At 34.0% G+C, this 20,666-nt stretch overlaps 1 protein-coding gene across 1 annotated transcript; it reads right to left on the bottom strand.

Annotated features, from left to right (window-relative positions):
- Positions 1–1,703: 1,703 nt before the first annotated feature.
- Positions 1,704–12,928, bottom strand: LOC111403033 (clathrin heavy chain 1-like). Its single transcript, XM_023031378.1, has 27 exons — positions 12,646–12,928; positions 12,159–12,363; positions 11,809–11,897; positions 11,609–11,687; positions 11,370–11,497; positions 9,638–9,736; positions 9,436–9,544; positions 9,230–9,309; positions 8,886–9,113; positions 8,734–8,799; positions 8,291–8,407; positions 7,914–8,111; positions 7,659–7,775; positions 7,420–7,479; positions 7,205–7,291; positions 6,862–6,945; positions 6,633–6,767; positions 6,456–6,518; positions 6,273–6,377; positions 5,960–6,072; positions 5,168–5,852; positions 4,528–5,013; positions 4,250–4,420; positions 3,984–4,169; positions 3,289–3,411; positions 2,501–2,611; positions 1,704–2,270 (listed from the first exon to the last, which is right to left on the bottom strand). Exons 1-27 carry the CDS (start codon positions 12,688–12,690, stop codon positions 2,100–2,102), a joined length of 4,140 nt encoding a protein of 1,379 aa, XP_022887146.1. The 5' UTR covers positions 12,691–12,928; the 3' UTR covers positions 1,704–2,099.
- Between the last annotated feature and the right edge of the window lie 7,738 nt (positions 12,929–20,666).

Below are 20,666 nucleotides of genomic sequence, written 5' to 3' on the forward strand. Positions count from 1 at the left end.
ACAGGTAAGGGTTTCCCTTCTTCAGGGTGTTCCTTGGCTCTCCGAGGTGCTGACTCTTCATAGATGGAACTCATGGCAGTGTTTCTGAATAGCTTCATTCCTTGCCACTGTGATTTTCCTTTACTCAAGGAATTTACAGGGAAAAATCCAATTTTGGAGTACTTGGTGATTCTTTCTTCAATATCACCTCATTTTCTTCAAATGTAAGAAATCTCCCAAACAAAGGTTGTTGGCCTTTTTCCCATGGGATTCTCATGGTTGGACGTATGAATTTCCACAAACAACATCAATCTATTGACCCCCCCCCCCTCCTTTTTTGCAATGTCAACGTAGACAACAGATATCGGACCCATTCGTCTCCACACAAGCAAAATTTAACATGTTTTAACTAGAGATATGATCAAAGAATCACGACTGTGATGGACGTGGGAAATGTTCTACGACACAGGATGAAAACGTTATAACACCGACAATGTTCAAGAATGATCGCAAACAAAATCATCAATCATAATCGACTTCACCGAAAAATATAAGGAATTACAAACTCAAGCACGTAAAGGAGAAGACTTGCAATTTTATGTATATAAAGTTTGCATATATTTTTTCCACCCTTTGAATTTTTGAAATGTTACAAAAGCTACTATTTATAGTGTTTTAGACGACGTGGTGGTCATTGGATTAGAACCATGTGACTTCATCTCATTAACCGAAGTCTTACATCATTTTCCCATACACTAAATACATTGATAATGGGTCAATCACCCTACACTCTAGGCTGATATTTTTGACATTCATTAATACAAACGTTACATCAATCATTCTTACAAACACTCTGCAGAACCGCTTTAAAGGCAACGAATGGTTTGGCCTAAAGAGAGGACTTCGGAAAGGTCGAGGTTCAGCCAACCAAAGAGTGCTCAAAGAATTTCAGATGGAGATAGCACTTTGGCCAAAGAGATCAGCCCTTTTCCTAGATGGTTTCAACATGACTTCCCTTGGGGCTCCACATGTCCCCACTGGGAGCTTCGGATGCGAGGCATAACAACTATCATTGCTAAGAAAGTAACTTATAATGAAAGTTGATTGTTAGTATTTTCGGTTGTAAACAAAATGTAGAATTCCACCATTACTGTATAACACGTTTGTTTATGGAACTCCATATCACCATCCACCTTCAGAACACTAGCAAGATCCTTTTCTCAGCGTCATTTCTGCAACCACCTAGCTTTAATCTCGGCAGTGCCTCGAGTTGAAGGGGGTGGACCCCGACCTGACAGGAATTTTCAACCGCTATCCCGACCAAATCCTCGCTTGAAGAGGTAACCCATTTACATCCCGTCATCCCCTTTCGTTTTTGTTTCCTATTTTTGTAAATATGATTTTTTAAGAAGACAGTCACTCTAAAACTACCCAGCGGGTGCAATTATAGATGCAAAAGACAGAAGCGCTGCAGAATTGTGGATAGAGAAAGAGGCAGGCCGGAGGTTTTTTCGCCAGGCCAATTATGTTTTGTGAGAAAGAGAGATTACATATATATATTAGGGGTTATGGAATAGGGATTGCAAATTGTTAAAGATAAATTCACAAATAGGTGAAATTCAAAAAAAAAAACCACCAAGCCTTGTACTATAGAATCAACTCCAAGAATTCATTTTCACTATATGCCCAAGTAACTACATCAAGTACCAAAAGTAAAACATGCAGAAAGGGAAATTTGACAGTGATGCATACAAAATTTTAACTTAACCATGAGTTAAAACATTCTTGACAACCAGTATATAATTCCACTAATCACAAGGGCACTTGTTCTTATAAAATACAAATTATCCTTATCTTGCTGTCTACAGCAGCCAAAAAATGCCTCTGCTACCAAAGAATATTACAAAAACTATATCCACACACCTACGACAGATGACACCAAAGAACATTATTTTGGAATAACTAATTAAACTTTATCTTCAGCTAGGCAGCTTCCAGAAAAGTGAAAATGCCGTTGAGCATCAGACAAGAAACACTATAAAAGACAAGGCATAAAGTGCAACCCATTTGTGTCCTCATTTTCTCAAGTAAAAATAACCCGCTATGAAATTCCAACCAGATCAGTAGGATCCCATTTGTGGCATGCCAAACGGCGGCATTGGAGGCATTCCACCCATGGGCATGGGTGGGGGTGGCATTTGTGCAGTAAAACCTCCTCCCATTCCACCGACCCCCATACCTGGCATAGGTGGTGCAGGCAAAGCAAGAGGCAGCAACTGGGCATACATATTCTGCAACAAATAAACAACAAATTCAGTAAAAAAATAAAAATCATCAAATATTTTGAGGCAATTGAAATCATCTAATACCCAGCTGTCAATATATCAGTACATGTACAAGAGTATAACTAATCCCAATGACAGCATGCACATTATATCCGTCATACTACCAGTGAACCAACAAAAAAAGAACCAATTCCCCGACTCATAATTGGGAAACAGAAAGAGTCTCTTGAAGTTACCTGCTGTTTGATAACGTCCTTCTCCTCATTCTCTTTAGCCTTCACTTCATTAAGAGCATCAATTTTGTCCTTGATTAGTTCGTCAACTTTGCCCGTGTATTCACGGATAAACTGCAAAATACAAATAAAATAAAATAATAAAAACAAAGGAAGATATAATATGAAAAATGAAGTTTGTAACAAATGCTATCGAGTGAATTGCCCAAATTGTCACTGAACTTTGTAAAAAGTTTTTAAGGGTTCATTGAACTTCAAAAATCATCTAAATGGTCACTCAACTTTATAAAAAATTTCTATGGTGTCACTGAACTTTAAAAATCACCTAAATGGTCACTAAACTTTGCAAAAAGTTTTCATGGGGTCACTGAACTTTGCAGAAGGTCTCCACAAGGTCATTGAAATTCAATGACCTCGTGGAGACCTTCTGCAAAATTCAGTGACCATTTAGGTAATTTTTAAAGTTCAGTGATTCCGTAGAAACCTTTTGCAAAGTTCAGTGACCATTTAGGTAATTTTTAAAGTTCAATGACCACTTGGAAACCTTTTGCAAAGTCCAGTGACCATTTGGACAGTTCACTCACTATCAAAGAGCAAAGATCGACCTAAAAATTGGGTATGTATCCTAAAATTTGATCATATATATCTTTAACCTAGCACCACAAGAAGAAAAAAGAAAAAAGGGGAAATACTATAGAAGTACAAAGGCTTTTTTTATACAACTTCAGGCTATTCTTTAAATATTAAGAAATCCCCAAAGATGCGAGCTAGTGTGTACTAGAGAGAATAACCTGCAACAGATAGGGGAAGGCAAAGTCGATCATATTATTCATCCAAGCAAGTTCAAGGGCAACATCCGCGCGAATCAAGTCGTAACAAACAAATAGGCACGACGCAAAGCATTCCTTTTTCCCCTGTAGAATCATACAAATAATTATTAGACACCCAATTTCTACCATTGACAATCTCGTATATAATTCTTCAGGAGTGGCATAACTTAGACTCTTCCAAAAGCATTGAAGTACCCCTTTCAGACACCAGATATTTGGACAATGGAATGGCAAAAATAAAGTATTCAAGAGAGTCGTAACAAACAAATAGGCACGACGCAAAGCATTCCTTTTTCCCCTGTAGAATCATACAAATAATTATTAGACACCCAATTTCTACCATTGACAATCTCGTATATAATTCTTCAGGAGTGGCATAACTTAGACTCTTCCAAAAGCATTGAAGTACCCCTTTCAGACACCAGATATTTGGACAATGGAATGGCAAAAATAAAGTATTCAAGAGGGGGAGAGAAATCGTCAATAAAATAAAATAAAAAATCCATTTGGAAAGAGAGTTCATCACGATTTCAATGCAAGCAACTGGTAATAGTTGTATATCAAACCTCAAGTATAAATATTTAGATTTCATGACTAAAAATACATGCTCAATAAAGTAACTAATAACACTTATTCAATGAAGTAACTAATAATACCTGCTCAATGAAGTAAACAAGCAACTCCTCAGCAAGTTCCCGATCACCAGATTGTGAAGCTGTCTCCATTGCATCCTTGTAAAGGTTGTCTTTCTTTGACAATGCAATGGATTGCTTCCACCTACCTGCCTTTTTGTAAATGTAGGCTGCGACGCGCCTCATCTCAAGGAGCTCATGTTTCTCAATCTGTCACACAAATCATATGAGATATTGCTTATTAGCCTTCAGCAACTTGAAATTAAACAAAGGCCAAAACTCTACTTCACCTTCTGCGCAAGGCCAATCTGATCAAAGTTATCATGCAGCTCAATGGATTCACGCAATCTGTCATAATCCTCTTCTTCTATATAGATCTCATTGAGAGCTTCATTCACAGCAGACACATTATTGCTCTGAACTGCAACCATGTATGGCTTGATAAGACGCAAGTGGCCCGCCTAAACAAAGCAAGGTAAAAAGTGTTAGCACAACATTATGCTCAAGTTATCAAATCAAGCATTTCATGAAATGAGAAGGGAAATGACTTGATAAGCAGAATACGAACCTTCCTCATTATGTCCACTACACGAGCATGGTCCACGCGAAGAGCTAGGACATTTAGAACATCATTAATGAGATCAGGGTGCTCTTGCAAATAGAAGTGCACCGCCTTGTAATATAACTCCACGTTAGCAACTTTGACAATAATATCTTTGAATTGCATGTGATCCCAAGCTTCAGGGGAATGATTCATGACGGTAGTGGCAGCATTATCAAACTCATCATATTGAATATATAAATATGTCAGTTCCTTCCAGTGCTGCTGCTCATCACAGGCTCGGATTAGCTTGGGAATGTTGAGACGGGTAGAGAATAATTTTATATGCTCCATGAGTTTCTCATGACGGTATCTAGCATACAGGATACCAAGCTCTGTGAAGATGCCCATGTGTGCACGTTCCAATCCCAAACCACTCTCCATAAGAGAGATAAGCTCATTAAAGCATCCTCGGTTCTGATAATACTCACTAACTTCTTCCAGGTCATCGACCTAAAACAACCACATTGATAAAACAAAATTAGCACTTGAAGATATTGCTGAACTGTGTACTCTCTAAGATGCTCATGAAAAGCTAGGCAAAAGAATCAACCAGGACTCAACCATACAAAAAGGAGTACTCTGATAATCGAGTCATAAAGTGTACCTGTACGATGATGTTAAGACCACATATTTGAGCCAACCGGAACTCCTCAGCATCAACACAAGCAAAACAGACTTCTTTCCACGTCTTTGCGCTATTTGCTTTCCTTGCTGCATCAACAGCCCCTTGAAATTGCTTCAACTTCACTAGTGTGACTGCCAACTTGGCCCAGTTAGATATAAAAGCAAAAATTATCTTTGCCGCCTCATATAACTCTTCATCATACAAGCGATCACCAACATTAGGGAGATTGGCAACATTTGGCATGAGAATAAACTCTTCAACGTCACCCAACCTATCAGTCTTAGCATATGCATATATGAGCTCGCTATCCACCTTGGGCTCCTTCGTTTTCTGCCTAACCATCAGAAGATATTTCACCAAGTCATGATAAACATTTGCATCCTCAGCAGCACGGATGACTTCCAGGAACTGAGTGGCATCATCTGCACGAATAAAAGATTCAATTGCATCACTCACTAGTCCTTCCCTTAGTTGAGCTTTAGCCACCTGACTCCAAACAGCATCTTCTTCTGGTCGAGCATCTGGAAGTTTCGCTTCCATTAAAAAGTTCTTCGTCTTCTCAGGGTCATAGAAATTTGATTCTCTTGTAACACGCTCAACCTCCTTAATTTGTCCGGTCTTGGAAGCTGCCTCAATGTACTTGAAGTGAATGTCAGGATCCTCGCTGAGTAAAGCAAATATTAGTACACAAGCTAACTAGTGTAAAATGTATAATGGCTCAGCCCACAGCCCAGGCAGTGCGAAGTCTCGTGCTTTCTTCAGAAAAATTACCTGGAGCTCAAATATGATCCCAAAAAGAAATATAATCCTTCATACGACTTAAACTGCTCAAAGATCTTTATGCAAGCTTCAACCCCCAACTGCTCACAATATTCTTTTGCAACCTACAGAAAATAACTAGTCAATGACTCAATGTTGCTAATAACAAATTCACTACTGGAGAGAGCAATGACATGCCTGATTTTTTATAGTTCCTAATAGTTTTTACACGGAATAATTCTTTAGGTAACTTTTCAATTGACAAAGAATCAATCAGCTTAGACGGAAAAAATCACGACTGCAATGGCAACATATTAATCCTTACTTGGACAATTATCTGAAGGTTGCCTCTCAAATTAACCAGAAGAAGATCCTTCATGCACTCCAGTGCCCATTCCCGGGAAAGTGTCCCAAAGAATTCCACAAGAGCCTGAAATTGATTACATCACTCAACACTAGAGCAACAAACATTAATGATAAACATATACGGTGACCTGATTTCATTAACCTGTGGCTCAATTGCATGAGTATTCACAATGACACGTTTGATATCTGGAAGTTCGGTGTAGTGCTGCAAGCAACAAAAATTGGTCAATCAATAGGATAAATTTTCACGTACTTGCGTACGTAGAAACACAAGAGTTTGTATTTAACAAAATAACACACGCATGATTAAAAATGTAACCTGAAGCGCTCGTATGTAAAGACCAGCTTTTTCACAGAGTTGTCCAATGCGCGGTCTGTCGTAGTGACTAAACATGCCATTTGCTAAAACAGCATCGGCCACATTAGGAAAGGTCACGAGATTGATTTCAAGGACCTGAAAAGAAGATGCAAGTAATTGACGCCAAATGTCAACACAATGAATAAAATGAACTGGATGGACAACGAGAAGAGCAAAATCTAAAATTTACCTTCGTTTGCAGGAATGCATGTTCTGGCAAATTTGGCTTCAGAACATCTAACAAAAATGCAGTTGCTTCACGGATCATGTTCCTCTGGTGAAAGTATGATTGACAAAAAAATAAATAAATAAATAAAAATAAATAAATAAATAAAATATATAATAATAATAATAATAATAATAATAATAATAAAATTGAAGTAATCTACATAATCAATGGTCTTAAAAAACTTTTGACTCATAACTGATGCTTTCAATAGTTAAAGGAAGCCAACCAGGAGAACCAATGAAACAGTTAGCACCATAAGACGAACTACTTTAATTTTCAAATAAACAAACAATAAATCCCGTACCTGAAGAAAGAGATCAGTAATGGTATTGTAATCAATTGGACAACCTCCCTCCATTTGAGACATCATAAGAGCGAAATTAACAGCTCCCTGGAACACCAGGGTAAAGATTATTTTAGTCATTTCAAACGAGAAGTCCCTTTTACAACAGTGTGAAATTCGAATAAAGAAGAATTGCTCAAAACACCAGAAATAAATCAGTTGTATTCCAAGCATACCTGAGGATCTGATCGGAGAATAGTTTGCAGCAGGAACAGATAGTCAGGTGCATATCCAACCTGTACCAGCATAAACATATTCGTTCATCTGAAAAAATTATAAAATTGAGGGAAAAAATATTGAAAAAAATGACTGGCATTTCCTTATGAACTGATTGATTTGTCACATACTGTAACGTGGTAATTATCCTGAAATAAATAAAAGAAAGTAAGAATATCAGAATGATTGGGCAAGCAACCTGCTTGGAGTATATCAAAATTTTATCGAACTCCCTACGCTCTGCAAAAGCTGCAACGACTTTTGGAGTAGCTCTAGCTTTGATATATATTTTCAGTGCAAGGTCATTGTCCACAGTCTACAGAAAAAATAAATAAATAAATAAAGGACCAAGAAAGCAGGTTCATGTTACAACATAAAAGATGGAAGTTATACAAAATTTCACGTAGAAACAATCTATGATAAAAGAAATTTCAGATTTAACTGGAAATCTAACCTTCACAAGGTCTCCAAGTTCCTCACTACATTCTAGCTTATCCTCGGCTAGCCAGTTTTCCAAGAGATTCTTCTTGTTTTGGTTCACGACCAGGCGAGATAATTCCAAAGACTCGAATGCATTGAGCTTCCCTTTTGTTAAAAGGGTTCCAAAGTACTGCAGCAATGGTGGCGTTTGTCCAGCTTGAACGGGAACACTCTGCAAACATCACATCATGTTAATTAAGCCTCCTCTCCCCCTCAGAAAATTTTGTTTGTACCCAATGAAACATTGCCTGTAATATGATTATGAAAAAGTTTCTTCCATTTAAACGGGGGGAAGAAACATGCATGAGGGATTTAATAATTACATGTATGACACAAAGGAATATGAACTACCTGAAATTTGGCTACTGTATCCGGTGTCCGGAGGATGCCTTGAGGAGAATCCGCAGCAAGCTCAGCAGCCTCTTTATACTTCGTCTGAGCGAACAATTCTTGGAAGCGCTGGACAACCTGAGACATTTTAAGATGACAGGAAAAGCAAGTTATCAGTATCTCAAAGCACTACATAATTGAATAGAAGTAATCATTTCTGGCTCACATTTAATGCGTCACTAACGAGACAAGACGTAATTATAGTAAACACGTTTATTCAAAATATAATCCTGACCCATTCGTAATAGAATTACCCCAGCCCAATTTATACTTCCCGTAAGAAGAAAACATGTGCATAAGCACATTTGCTAATCAAGACTCTGCAAGTAAAGAAATTGCAAGCTGCCTTCCCATCAGACACAAATCTCAGACGGCAAGAGCATGAAGAGCGAGGATTGACTTACTAAATTTTCTGCACCTGGAAGGTTCCCTCTTTTGGCAAGATTGACAGCAAGCTCCAGATTGTTCAGCTGACAAATAATCAGTAACACTCAACACTTGTAGGCGAAAAATGTTTCAGATGGATATACCATAAGTGTAAAGATCGTATACATACTTGGCCGCTGATGAAAGGTATGATTGTTGTTTCATTTACTGTAGCAAGTAAAACCTGGCCTCGCCTATTGATTGCATAGAAACCTCCAACAGATGAAGCTTCTGATGTCAGAAAGATGGGATCTGGACTAATCCTATTTCGATATACTGCTGAGGCAGTTTCCAAATCATAGACAAAGAGAAGTCCCAGCTTCGTAATCACATATATCAAACTATATTTATGGGAAATCTGCAAATAGCAAAAAAATAGTGCTAATGAAACTAAAATTGTAGAAAGTATTCCTTCAATTACATAAAGACACGAACACAATCATAAAGAGGAAGAGGTATCATATGAAGAAATACCTGCATTGCCACTGGAAAATCATCAGCAAAATCTGGAGGGAAAAAAAGATCTGCTTGTTTTTTGGTAAAGGATGGTTTCCCTGCAAAAGATTTTTAGAGTTGAGTAAGGCCATTAAGCAGATGAAAATAACTTTCAGTAGCACCAAGATTTATATAATGATATCCATACCAAAATCTTGGAAATCAGAGAAAAATAAAATATCCACCTGGCTGGGCTCCAAGCTCAATGACATGCAATTTAGATGTAATCTGTCCAGCATTAGAGGTTTTTGTGGCAAAAGAAATAAGCAAAGAATCTTTATCATTTCCAGGAACCTGCTCGAGGTATACAAATGAATACTATAAGAAACTAACTTAGAGAAACTGCAAATGCAAAAACACAGATCAAAAGGAGGCAACATCTCGTACTCTAAACGAGGCAAATGATGCAGCATGCCCTTCAAGAGCTTGACTACGTTGCTGATCCACAGAAAATAGTTGCATATTTCCTTTGACCAGTTGAGGCCTCTGTAAAAATGAATAGAAGAATGTCAAACCAGTAAGATGTTTGTGAACAAACCAGTAAATTAAAACACAAACTCCAGACGGAAACTATACAGTAAACAAACAAATTTGCAAAGACTTCGATGACAATGCCATTTACATTTTTAACCATAAAAACCAGGCGTTCAAAAGGTTAAAATAATGAACAAAAAATATGGCTTCACTCAAGAAAAGAAGATTAATTAGGAAAAGCATCTCAAAAGTCATATCAGATTGTAGATGGAATAAAGAAATAGAGATTAAACTTAACTAAAGTCAACAACTTAGGCCAAGCATAGTAACATGAAGCCCTCAAAAAAATTCAGTACAATTACTGAAGATTTACATTTTTAACCATAAAAACCAGGCGTTCAAAAGGTTAAAATAATGAACAAAAAATATGGCTTCACTCAAGAAAAGAAGATTAATTAGGAAAAGCATCTCAAAAGTCATATCAGATTGTAGATGGAATAAAGAAATAGAGATTAAACTTAACTAAAGTCAACAACTTAGGCCAAGCATAGTAACATGAAGCCCTCAAAAAAATTCAGTACAATTACTGAAGAAACTTGCAATATTGATTAAAAAAGGTAACTAAATTAGTAACTGCTGTGATACAACACTCTAAAAATTCACATTGCAACCTCCAAATTTACATTAGACCCCCAATCACAACTGCCTCTTTCAAGAATTACCGCAAATGCATAGGAGTAATCAAATAAAGCAGAGTGGGAGCATAAAAAATAAAGAATATAATAATTAAATGAGACATTTTTATAAAACAAAATTTATGGGTGAAAAATTCCACGTTGAATATTTATGAAACAACCATTACCTGATGCTTCCTTTTCCCAAAATAATGCCACCACATTACATCTACAAAGCCGAAAACTCCTCGTAACAAAAACGTAATGGGTGCAGATTTTTTTCAGTCTATAATTTGTTAATCTAGCTAACTATTGCAAGACTTTTATGACCTAAAAAGTATATCAAATGCACCACGATCTACGAACTGGTAAGATGGAGGTTTTATGAGTTGTGATTCAATTAAATAGGTTTTCTTTTAAAGAATTTCCCATAAAGTATCCGAATAAATAGCCCATATACAAGCACTGTTTAACAAGTTGTTTGAAAGTTACGCCTTAAGCCCTGCCTCATGTGTCATTAGGGTTTCACGCTTAAGCCATCTGAAGGCTTATGCCTCAAGTCTAAACCTCATTACAGCTAAGGTGTTCGCCATTTTGTGGCAAGACCGAGTCCAAGCATCATAGGCATTTATATCTAACTCAATTTTTTGAGATGAATTTTTTTTTTTTTTTTTTTTTTTTTTTTATCTGAATACCATTGAAAAAGAAAGAAAGCAAATGAGTATGCAATAACATTCAGAAGGAACAATATTACTACATGGAACATACAAAAAAATTTAAAAATGCGAGTAGAAAGCAAGGAAGTTGTAGAAATTATAAGTGCAAAGAGGGAAGGGAAGTATTCAACAACCAATGCAGCAACACCCTCCAAAATTATTAGTTTCATATAATAATATGTATAACATTACAATATGCCACCGTCAATCTCAAAGTTCTGGTGAAACAATAAAATAATGAAAGCAATCGCGCACCTCAGGCGAACCAGGAGCAATACCAATCAGAACCAACCACTTCTCAGAAGGATCACATCTGTAATTGATAATTTGGTTGTTTGCTAAATTAGCTGTTCTATCAAACATCTTCACAGGTTCTGAATCACCTATATGAGATGCATTGAAAAGCTTAAAAAGCATGAACATTAAAATAAAATAGAGAGGGAACTAGAAACAGATAAATAAATCAAAACAAAGGCAAGATAAAGATATCTAACCTTCAATTGACCAGTGATATACAGAGGATTGAGTAACTAAACCCAACATCTTAGGGGTGATCCACTTCCAAAAGACGACCTGTTAAGAGGTGTGATCCAGATATGCAAACATCAAGAAACTGCTTCATTAAGGAAAACATGCCATTTACTATTTAGGGTTAGGGAAAAAATAAAGCGTTCGTAAGTAATGAATATCATACCTGCTCAGGCATCTGGTGTGACTTTATTTTTGCTTTTGCCTCGATGTTGAATATTTGCAAGTGATCTTGAGTAGTTCCAGGAAGTTGAGCTATGACAAATAAATTAATATTCTCAGTAAATAAATTAGATAGAGAGAAAAACCTCAACATATGCATTTTATGCAGTTTGAGTTTTCTTATTAAATAGTCTATCGATAAGTTCCTCGTGAATCTCCTAATCAGTATCTACAAACTTCCACGCTATTTATTCCATATATTTTTTATTTGATAGAAAGAAAGACTTTTTGAATAATTTGAACGCAAGACACATGATTAGTATTTTCATAAAATGCTTAGCATAGATCATGTACCTTTTAGTGCCAAGATTCTAGTATTTGGATTCATAAGAGCGGAATCTGCAGTAATGGGCCGCCTCAACGGCTGCATTGGCATATTCATATCGATGATCACAACACTATTTTGAGGTGCAGTCTCACGAACACAGATATACTTATCCGATTCCATTGTCACATTTGTAAAAGTGATGAACTGAGCATTGATCCCTACGCTAGGCAACTACATAGCCACATCAAACGGTCAGAATCCAGTTCAACTGAACAAGCTCAAATTCCCTAAAACTAAAAGAAAAAATCGGGGATCTGAAATTAAATTGTATAACCTAAGCAACTCGTGCAACTAAAAATACTGTCAAATTACCAGAGCAAACAACTCCTGATCCAAATTTAAATAAAATAAACTAAAAAAGTAACCAAACGGTTGAAAATTAATTGAATTGGAGAGATTCTGTAATTAACAATCCAGAATCGGGAGAAATGACGAGCGATTATTGTGAGATACCGTGAGGGCTTCTTTCATGGTAATCGGAGCGTTGGCGGCCGCCATGCTTCAGATGAGACCTCCGGATCTGATGAAGAATCGGTAAGTCGAGAGTCAGCAACGAAGGGAATCCGACAACTATGAGAAGGAGAAATAGAGCGATCTAGAAAGAGAGAGAGCGGAGGGTGTGTGTATATCTATACAGATATACACGACGATGAAAATGGAAATTACGAGCAAGAGATCTGAAACATTGGAGGGAGGGAGAGAAAAGTAGCGACTTTTGTGAGTGCGGTGCCTGTAGTTGTGGAGTTTAATCGTCTTCAGTTATTAATCCTGCGGTTACGGATCATTAACTTTTAAAATAAGTTATTGACATGGAAAATCTACAATAACATAAAAGAAATAATGAGGGTTTACTGTTCATTTTTGTCACACTCGTTGTCACACTTAATTGATTTGGCAACAAGAAAAATATTATTCAAAAATACTTTAGGACTTTTGTCACACGCTATTGTCCACTGTAATATTTCTTCGTTGCTTTGAATCTGACACACCATGCTCTTTCTTTTAATTCTCACGTAATTAACCATCAAAAATTTTTATATATTTAAATTTTGAAAATTATATTAATTCTGACACACCATGTTGTTTCTCATAATTCTCACATTATTAAATATCAACCGTATCTTATATATTTAAATTTTGAAAATTATATTAACAAAACAAAATTATTGTAAATAAAATGTAAAAATAAAACATATTGATATATTTCTCGAAATGAGTTTGGAGATAATGTAAAACATCTATCGATTCGACTATCATATAATGGTCGATGAATTTGTAGAGTTAACTTGTTATCGAAAATTTCGAAATATACTTTGAAAATGCCTATTTTGATGTCTGTAACATTTGGTACGATTAGCCGTTTCACGCACCGTTAACGACGTGAATACTATGTCACGAGTTTCAATATGATATTAAGAATGTAATATTTCGACTTCGTTTGATATCTCGTAAGGAGACTGAAAATGAACGCAAAAACATAAATTTATTAAAAAAAAAAAAAAAGGCAACATGTAGTAAACCTCCGTGCACAGAGGATTGGCAGGTTTTTTGTTTTTTTCCTCGTAAATTCTTTTATTAATATATTTAATTTTAAACAATTAAATATATTTAAATATTTACTTACAAATGTTAATGTTTATATTTTTTACCTATAAATAACATTTACCGTTACAATTTTTGTATTACTTTTAAATAACTTTAGCTGATTTTTGTTACTTATAGTTTAATCTTTTTATTAATATTTAATTTAATAAACTAAATATATCTAAATATTTATACTTAACAAATTTTAAGTTAACATTTTTTTTAATATATATTAGTAGCTTTTGCAATTATATATGAGAGATTTAGAATCTAAAATGTAAAGAGTTACTTACTATTATAGTAGTATGTAAAAAACTTGGTAAAAGTTATTTCAGATTAGGGTTAAAAAAATTTGTAATTGTAACTTCGATTTTTTAAAAAATGTAATTGTAAAAGCTATTTATAAGTGAAAAATATGAACTTTGATTTTTAAGTATATATTTGTAAAATGTAAATAGTTACTTACGAGTACAAAGTATGCTCCAAGTTACTAACGAATATAAATTTTTTCGTTTTTTTTTTCTAAATTGCTCGATTAAAATGATTTCAATTTTAATTATTTGTATTTATTACATTTTTTTACTTTTTTTCTGGTAGATTGGTGGAAATTATATAGCTTCTTGTTAAAAAAAAAACTCAGAATGGTATTTTTGTCATCTACGTTTTCACATTGAACTGGTTTAAAATGTTTTGTTCAAATGATTTGTCTTTTTCATTCAATATAATAAATAAAAAAAGATATAAAAAAATATATAAAGTAATGTACTATCTATCACTTTGTCAAGTTATCCAATTTCTTTCCTTCCTTCAGTTGGATTGATTTGTCTCCAAAGAAAGAACTTTCCATATTTAAAACTTTCGACATTCTTCTTTCTTTCTGTATGAAAAATTTTTTTGTAGTCGTCATCTCGATCTTGGAGAAGAAAATCATGGAATTTGTAACGATTGTGCTTGGGTATGTACTTGGAAATTTTAGTTTTTGGTTGTGTTTTTCATTTTTTTTGTTTTTTTATTTATTTAACATATGTTGTTTTTTATTCTGTCTACAGATGAAAATTTAGCTTCGCTCATATTTTCCTACGTAATATGAGGTATGTTATTCTTTCTGTATATACATGAAAATCTAAGTAAATATTTCTTTATTTGTTGGATATAGCTATGAAGGTTTTCTTTTTTTTTCCTTTCATATGTATTTATTTCTTACTATTTTTTTCAAATTTAACTAATGTAACATAATTTTTTTGTTCTGTGTATACAACTTGACTACGTCTTTCTTTTTTTACCGTTATCTACATGAGAAGTTTAAGTTGTTGTTTATGTTTAATGAAGATTACAACAGTTTGGTATTTGATTGTTATCGTCCAATTTATAATATTTTTGTACATGCATTTCCGAAGAGGATTGTTGATTTGCGGAATGTTTTCTAATATGTATTTGAGTTCAGTCAATTTAGTTTATACTGTGTTTAATTTATATTATCACTATTGGTTGATTTTTAATTAAATTCATAATTTCTTCTATTATTGAAATCAGAGGTCAGTTCATTGTTTTCATGGATTCTTTCGAAATATCTATGAATGAAGAGTCTGGTCGTTTTGATCTTCAAACTTTGTCCTAAAACACAAGTCAATCATATAATGCTTTTATTCGGCAACAACAAAATCGAAGGTAGGCGGATAGGAGATATCGAAATGGAACTGTAAGTATTGATCGTCGTAAAAGAATAAATGATCGTATGTTATCTACAAATAATACTTCTGAAATTGATTCTGTGCATGAATATACAATACATTCTGAGGCATCTACTTCGAATGAAGAAATGATAAATATTTTTTATTCTGAATTACATGGAAGTTCTAATTTGTTAAGTGTACCAGCAACTGCATATGTATTACCAACTTGTGCTTATTGTAAGCATTGTGGTGTACGCAAATTTTATAGAGAGACTAAAGGTTTTTGTTGTTCTGATGGAAAGGTGAAACTTTTTATATCCGATTCACCGGATGAATTGTATATTTTATTTACTTCTAAAGAACATGTATCTATGGAATTTAAAAAATATGCACATTCATATAATAACCACTTTGTGTTCACTTAATTTGATGTAAAGTACGATAAAGAACTGTTTAAAGCATACAAAGGTATTTGCACATTTAGAATTCAGGAACAAGTATATCATTATGTAAATCAACTTATGCCGGATAATAATACGCCTTGTTATATGCAATTATATTGTCATGATACAACTAATGAACTAGAAAATCGTATAAAAACTTCAGAATATCTGGTAGAATCTATTTTATTTCTTCTAATCGAAATCTTGAAGGTAAATCCGTATAGTAAATTTTTTAGGTCTTTAAGCAATATAACTGATTTGCATCAAATAAGATGTCATGCAGGACTCAATCAGAGAGTCTTTAATACTCCGTCGGCATCTTAAGTAGTTGCTATATGGGTTGAGGATGATGAGAATGCAAATATTCGTGTTCGTGATATTACTATATATGGTCATTCTGGTGATTCGTATAGGGTTCATTATTATTATGGTTGTTATGATCCTCTACAATATCCTTTGCTCTTTCCTTTTGGTGAATGTGGTTGGCATGAAGGCATTCTAAGATACGAAGAAACATCTTCTCAGATTGCACAGTTTGTGGACAATGTTGCTGATCAAATTATTGAAAAAGAGGCTGCAGGTTTACTTATATACTTTCTTGTGTCTATTATACTTCTACAAATGTGATATTGAAAGTAAATATAAAATTTTATTCATTCTCGCTTATGTATTGCTGAAGGATACGAAGAAGAAACGGTCTCGGGTATCATGTCGTGAGTACTATTCGTATAAGTTACAAATTAGGACTTCTGATAAGTCTGTGTTGCTTCACTCTGGTAGACTTTTTCAACAATATGTTGTGGATATGTATGTTAAAATAGAGACATCCATATTAGATTATTTTCGTAGTAATCAGAAACAAATTCGTGCTTAACTTTATCAAGGTATCGTAGACAGTATACATAATGGAGAAACAAAAGGGTATAAAATAGGAAAGAAATTTGTTTTACCACAATCATTTACATGTGAACCTAGAGATATGCTAAGAAGGTACTTAGATGCTATAGCTCTTGTCCAACGTTATGGAAAACCAGATTTATTTATAACTATAACATGTAATCCAAATTGGCCAGAAATTAAGCAAGAATTAAAACATAATGATGTGGTTCAAAATCGATCGGATCTTATTGTACATGTATTTAGAGCAAAATTAGAAGAATTTAAAAATGATTTATACAAGAGAAATATTTTTGGTCCTATTATAGCTCATATATATGTGATTGAATTTCAAAAAAGAGGTCTCCCTCATGTATCTGTTGTTGATTTTTAACTGTGGTCATAAAATTTCTTCCACTAAACAAGTTGATAAAATAGTATCTTGTGAAATTCCCGATAAAAATATACATCCTTTTCTTCATTCAATTATTGTAAAGCACAATATGCATGGTCTTTGTGGAAATCTAAATTCTAAAAACATATGCATGGAGAAAAATAGTTGTAAAAATAAATATCCAAAAGATTATTGTAATAGTACTATGTTTGGAGATAATTCGCACCCACTGTATAGGCGGCGTAATAATGGTATTTATGTTAAAGTGAAAGGTAAAATGTTAGACAATCAATGGGTTGTGCCATATAATCCTTATTTAAGTGCAAAATTCGACTATTATATTAATGTTGAAATATGTTCTTCTAATAAAGTTGTTAAATATTTATACAAAGGACGTGATCGTATTAATTTTTTGGTCGGCAAAAATAACATAAACAAAGACATTGATGAAATTTCTACTTGCCAATCTGCTAGATGGATATCTCCACCTGAAACTATGTGGAGGATTTTTGTTTTCAATTTATCAAAAATATATCCAGCTATTTGTGCTTTACAACTTCATATTGAAGATCATCAATGTGTAACTCACAAAAATACAAACAATTTATCTTCTGTTATTGAGAATGAAAATACGAGAAAAACTATGTTAACTGAGTTTTTTCGAATAAATAAAATAAATGAATTTGCTCGAACACTTTTGTATCGAGATTTCCCAACGCATTTTGTTTAGAATGCATCTAACAAAACATGGACACCTAGAAGAAGCAAATTGTTGTGGGACGAATTGTCTCGATAAATCCATCTGAAGGAGAAATATATTTTCTTCGTCTTCTTCTTAATCATACTAAAGGTCCAACATCGTTTGACAATTTAAGGACTTTCAATGGGGTAAATGTTGGTACATTTCGTGAAATTGCGCTTCTCTATGGTTTATTAAATGGAGATATTCGTTGTGAAAAATGTTTATTTTAAGCTATTATTTTCAACCAGTGCTAAATGTACAAAAGAAGGCCACAAATACGAGTAAATCATGCTAGCATTTATTATGTATAGCTTTGACTACATTAAAGAATGATTTACAAAAAATGCACCATCTATTATTTACGAAATGCATCATCTATTATTTACGAAATGCACCATTTTTTTGTAAATACTTACTTTGAATTGGAGGTGGAATAGAAGAAAAACATACTTGCAACTGTATTAAGCTACCAAATAGTATAATTCTACCATTCGAGGATGAAATTACGTCTTTAAAAAAATTGATACAATGTATGTTTCCCAATATAGACACATATGCCGATCATTTATAGACGATGGTCAATCATGTTATTCTTACGCCTACAAATGAATGTGTTGACTACATTAATGTACTTTTTCTTGAACAAATTCCTGGTCAAAGTTTCACGTACTATAGTTTTGATGAAACAATTGAGAAATTAGAACAAAGCCTACAGGAAGACTGTTTGAATACTTTGACACCTAATGGTATTCCACCTCATGAGTTGAAACTGAAGATGAATTGTCCTATAATGTTATTACGGAATATCAATCCTTCCGAGGGGTTATGCAATGGAACACGCCTTACATGTCGAAAATTTGAAAGAAATGTCATTCTTGCTGAAATCACAACTGGTGAATATCGTGGAAAACTAGTTTTCTTACCTAGGATCCCTTTCATACCTCTTAAAACTGATCGAACTACAATTCAATTTAAAAGGACTCAATTCCCAATTAGACCATACTTTGCAATGACAATAAATAAAGCACAGGGTCAGACACTTGATTTCGTGGGTTTGTACCTACCAGAACCAGTTTTCTGCCACGGTCAATTATATGTAGCACTATCAAGAGCAAAAACAAGCATATCTATTAAAGTTCTACTCAAACCGTCCAATGAAAATCATACGCACAACTCATGTACTAAAAATGTTGTGTACAAGGAGGTTCTTTCGTTCACACATTCATACAACCACACCTCTTTATAGGTATATGTTCGATTTATTGAAATTTCTTTTTTTGTCCTTGATTTCTCTGTCTACTATGCTAAATGAAATGCTTTTTTTCCCCAACTACAATGCTGATGTTAGATTATTTTAGAAGTTGATGAATAGAATGGAGTGGATCATTTTTGTAAGAATTCTAACTGATTAGCATTTTGAAGTTGTTAGTCAAAATATAAATGTCATTTTACTTCAAAACATTTTTTTTTCTTTCAGAGTATCTAAATCAATTTAATTTATGCAATATATGGACATTCAAATTTATGTGAAAAAAGTCAAGGAAATGTTGGTGCATAGGAAAATTATTGGAGCACACTCTTTTCAAAAATTGGTTACCTGAGGCAAACCAAGCTTTCAAGTCTTCAGATTTAAAGATAACTTGTTATGGAGAAATAAATAACACAAGTTCTTCTACACTAAAAGAAAAAAAATGATTGGATAATGATTGAGATATTTGATAAGTTTTTGGCAACAACTATTTTCTTCTTTTAAATCATACAGTGTTTAAACTATTTAGATTAGAAATGATATATACATCATGGTGTTTGGATTATTTTATGGGTGCTAGATAACATCAATTATTGCTGCAAACTTTGTTGATAAATCTTGTATTTATTTTTGTCTTCTATTTAGATCTATTTTCATCCAAGTAATCTATACCTATAGAAATTTATTTTGTAAGTAACATGATTTTTTATATTTAGTTGTCAAAGTTAAAAAATTTTAAGATGGTAAGTTGAAATTCACGTTGAGAAACAACTAGCAAAGCAATAGTGCTTAGTGAAAACTAATCATAAAATTGAAAATTAGTATAGGAATGAAACTATCATTAAACTATATCATTAACAACAAAAGAAATAAAAAGTCATACACACACACACACACGTACAAATGTACTGGGTGAGACCGTAGAAAATGCGTGGTATGTCGCACTCGCACAATTATAAGCACATTTTTTTTTCTTCCACACTTGAGTATTAACAAAATGTAAGAAACTCCCATTTTCAACTTTCACAGGAATCTGGTGCTGACTTGCTGTGCGAAGATGTCTATTTTTTTGTTTGAAGATGTCTATTTTCCCGTTTGCACACGGACAATACCCCGCACAACAATTTGTGCGGGGCTACTCGCACATTTGTGTGGGCTACCTCGCACAACAATTCGTGCGGGGCTACCCGCACAACATTCCGTGCGTGTGCGCACCATTTTTGTTGGTAGTCCTACACAAAACTGTGTCTGTGCAACCGCACATAATTGTGCGGGGTAATCAGCACACCCTCACTAAAATGAAATTTTAAATAAAATATATCTTATTTTTGTTAAAGATTAATACAAGAAATAAAAAAGTATTATCTCTTTCTTTCATTTTTTGTTCCCACAAAATCTTGCAAAACATTACAAATCTTGCAGAGTCACGAGAATCCTGTAACAAGGTGTCAAAACCACTGCACATATTATGTCTATTTCTACAATTGTGGGAATACTTTATCTATTCTACATA

The sequence above is a fragment of the Olea europaea genome, chromosome 11, assembly GCF_002742605.1.
Source record: "Olea europaea var. sylvestris chromosome 11, O_europaea_v1, whole genome shotgun sequence".
Classification (NCBI taxonomy): Eukaryota; Viridiplantae; Streptophyta; class Magnoliopsida; order Lamiales; family Oleaceae; genus Olea; species Olea europaea.

Bases quoted from the DNA above. Each gene is read 5' to 3' on its own strand.
- LOC111403033 (XM_023031378.1), bottom strand. From the start codon at position 12,690: ATGGCGGCCGCCAACGCTCCGATTACCATGAAAGAAGCCCTCACG. The intron at 6,073-6,272 runs GTAAGGATTAAT...TATTTTCTGTAG, and splicing joins ACCTTCAGATAATTGTCCAA to GTTGCAAAAGAATATTGTGA. The intron at 2,612-3,288 runs GTTATTCTCTCT...TGTATTTTGCAG, and splicing joins CCTTCCCCTATCTGTTGCAG to TTTATCCGTGAATACACGGG.